A 3,346-nucleotide genomic window follows, 5' to 3' on the forward strand; every position below is an offset into this window, starting at 1 on the left:
ACCGTACAGTGAATTGGCTGGGTGGGATAGGAGCTAGCTGTGACTCTGTTGGGGAGTCACATATAGCTCCTAGTTCCTATTTCCACTCCTTTTCATTGCTGGGGTAACCCGAATGGAGGGGAGGAAGAGTGAACCTGGGCCTGAGTCTCTTCCCAATACTCCTGTGTGTCAGACCCTCCTTCACACACGCAGCTCTGCTGTGCCTCGGTGGAGAGTGGGCTCAGAGATGTGCTGTGTGCAGAGCCATGAATCGGGGTAGGGGTTTTCCCTGAATGGCTTCTCCTGGGGCTCCTGCGTTAATCATGTGTCTGACATGACTCAGTCTGAAACACCTGACTGATGGCATAGGGAAAGGATGGGTGTCCGTGCCCCTTGAATAGCCCCTGCCTACAGCTGGTACAGCCCCCATGGATCACACAGCACCCAGAGTGCTCAGGAAGGGCAACAGCAGAACAGTTCTGCACCGTTTTTCATGGCTTGTGAATGTTTAACCACAGACGAGACAGTGACAGGCCAGATGTAATGGGAAACAACCTCCACATCCCTTCTCTTTATTGACTGTATTGAGAGGAATTCTGAGATCGGAGTAGGCACAGATATGGCTCTTTATGGGCCAGCATCCCACTGATCCCCTGGCTCTCCACGAACAAAGTCACATTTTAAATGCTGCTGCCTGCCTTGGTTTCCTTCTCCCAGTGGACTGACTGTCCTCCCTCACCAGCTGCTCTCCAATTGCTCCAGGCCCCAGACCCTGTCTGAACCTGTCTCTAAATAGTGGAGATAAGTAGCTCATGTCATCTTTGATTTAAGGGTCCAAGATAGAATAGGTGGCCCGTATTTTTCATCTCCCATATCATCACTGTGGAGCCAGATGATGAATTGACACTTCACTTGCCGAACACCCTGATTATCCTCGCACGAAGGTGTTTGCTTTTCACACTGTACACAATTGGATTTATCACGGGTGGGACGAGTACGTGGATATAGCCCAGGGGAATCTGAAGCAAGGGAGAAAGGCCCTCCCCGAATCTGTGTATCACAGACAGGCCGATCATTGGCGTATAGAAGAGCAAGATGGCGCAGAGGTGGGAGACGCAGGTATTCAGGGCCCTAAGACACTGCGCGTGGGATGTGATGCTCAGCACTGTTTTGAGGATCATCACATACGAGAGAAAGATGAACAGCGAGTCCAGCCACATAGTAAAGACTGCAACACACAAGCCATAGATGCTGTTTATTCTGATATCCGAACAAGCCATCTTCATGACATCCTGGTTTATGCAGTAGGAATGGGAGAGGACATTGGATCGACAATATCGGAACCGTTGAAGAAGAAAAGGGAGTGGGAGCATTACAGCCACCCCTCTCAGCACAAACACTAGTCCCATCTTGCATATTCTTGGCAGGGTTAAGATGGAAGTATATCTCAGTGGGTTACAGATTGCGATGAAGCGGTCAAAGGCCATCAACAAGAGCACAGAGGATTCAGTGCATTTGAGCAAGTGGATGAAGAACAGCTGGGCAAAACAGGCATTGAGGCTGATCTCTCTAGAGTTAAGTAAGAATATACCCAGTGTCGTCGGCATGGTGGATATCGATAAGGCAAGGTCTGTGACGGCCAACATGGAAAGGAAAATGTACATGGGCTCATGGAGGCTTGGATTTGTTTTTATAATAAATAGAATGACTGAATTTCCTACTATCGAAATAACATACATTAAGCAGAAGGGGATGGAGATCCAGAGATGGATGTCTTCCTGCCCAGGTATCCCTGTGAGAAGGAACACTGCAGAGTTGAATTTGGTGTCATTGACAGCTGCCATAATGTACTGGGCAGGTCCAAGGAGTTTTCCTTCCTAAAAGGAAAAAGGACAGGAGACTAGATGATATTTAATGAGACATTTTTTCTGCACTCAGTGCAAATCTAGAGACTACCAGTAGTTCAAGTAAGAGCAGCAAAAATATAGTCTTGGACTTACACAACAAATAGGAAGATAGGCATTGCCAGAGTGGATGAGACCCATAGTCTATCTAGCCTAGTATCCAGTGACCAGTTCCAGATGCTTCAGAGGAAGTGGAAAACACCCTGCAATAGGGAGCTTTGAAATAACCTGCACCCACTAATTAGAGGAATTTTGTGGTGCAAATCAGGAAGGTTTAGAGCCCATCCAAGAGTTTTTGAAACAATCCTCTCTACTCTAATTGGATTTTCTGGTTATCTATAAAAACATCCAGTCCCTCTTTGAATCCTGCTAAACTCTTGGCCCCATTGAGATCTTGTTGCTGGGAGTTCCACAGCCTACTGGAGTGCTGTGTGATTTTACAACTGTGACTTTCCCACACACACTCTTTCTGGCCCTCCATGTCTGAATGTGGTCCATTTTATCATGAGATGTTTGTAAACACTTGGGAAGTTCATGGGGAAAATTGTCGTATTTATCTGTCCTGCACTGAAGCTCTTTATAAAAGCGTTTCATTGCCTCATTGTATATACGTTTTTATTTTTTCCACTCCTGAGGCCATGTCTACATTATGCGCTGGATTGACGGGCAGCGATCGATCTAGCGGGGTTCGATTTATTACGTCTAGTCTAGACGCATTAAATTGCCCGCCGAGTGATATCGCATCAACTCTGGTACTCCACCAGAGCAAGAAGTGTAGCCAGAGTTGACGGCGGAGTGTCAGCCATCGACTTACGAAAGTTAAGACACCATGATAAGAAGATCTAAGTATGTCAACTTCAACTACATTATTCATGTAGCTGAAGTTGCATAACTTAGATCAATCCCCGACCCCCCCCCCAGTATAGACCAGGCCTCAGAGTCCAAATTAAGCCACTGTCTCTTTGCAGTACATGAGACAGATTCTTCGGCACAAGTTCTTAATTCACAAACATTGACTTGAAAGGCATCATTCCAGATTTACTTGTATAAATTCAATCAGAACTGGGCTCTATTAACTTTCCCTTACCAAATGCTCCGGGTGATAGGCTCTGACCCGTAAAAATCCATCCAAGAGGAGCTGAAGTGCTTCGCCTAGCCTATGTTGACTAAATCCAGAGAGTTCAATCATCCTAGAGCAGGGGTAGGCAACCTTTCAGAAGTGGTGTGCCGAGTCTTCATTTATTCTCTTTAATTTAAGGTTTCGCGTTCTGGTAATACAGGTTAATGTTTTTTAGAAGGTCTCTCTCTATAAGTCTATATTATATAACGAAACTATTGTTGTATGTAAAGTAAACAAGGTTTTCAAAATGTTCAAGAAGCTTCATTTAAAATTAAATTAAAATGCTGATCTTACGCCGCCAGCCTGCTCAGCCTGCTTCCAGCCTGGGGTTCTGTTCACCTAG

At 45.8% G+C, this 3,346-nt stretch overlaps 1 protein-coding gene across 1 annotated transcript; it reads right to left on the minus strand.

Moving 5' to 3' along the window:
- Positions 1–887: 887 nt before the first annotated feature.
- Positions 888–1,823, minus strand: LOC112119519 (olfactory receptor 51G2-like). Its single transcript, XM_024218193.1, has one exon. The coding sequence runs from the start codon at positions 1,821–1,823 to the stop codon at positions 888–890; it is 936 nt and encodes a 311-aa protein (XP_024073961.1).
- Between the last annotated feature and the right edge of the window lie 1,523 nt (positions 1,824–3,346).

This window comes from Terrapene carolina, unplaced genomic scaffold, assembly GCF_002925995.2.
Source record: "Terrapene carolina triunguis isolate 2854851 unplaced genomic scaffold, T_m_triunguis-2.0 Scaffold17455, whole genome shotgun sequence".
Classification (NCBI taxonomy): domain Eukaryota; kingdom Metazoa; phylum Chordata; order Testudines; family Emydidae; genus Terrapene; species Terrapene triunguis.

What these genes read in the sequence shown, in the direction of transcription:
- LOC112119519 (XM_024218193.1), bottom strand. Translation starts at nt 1,823, where the DNA reads ATGGCAGCTGTCAATGACACCAAATTCAACTCTGCAGTGTTCCTTCTC.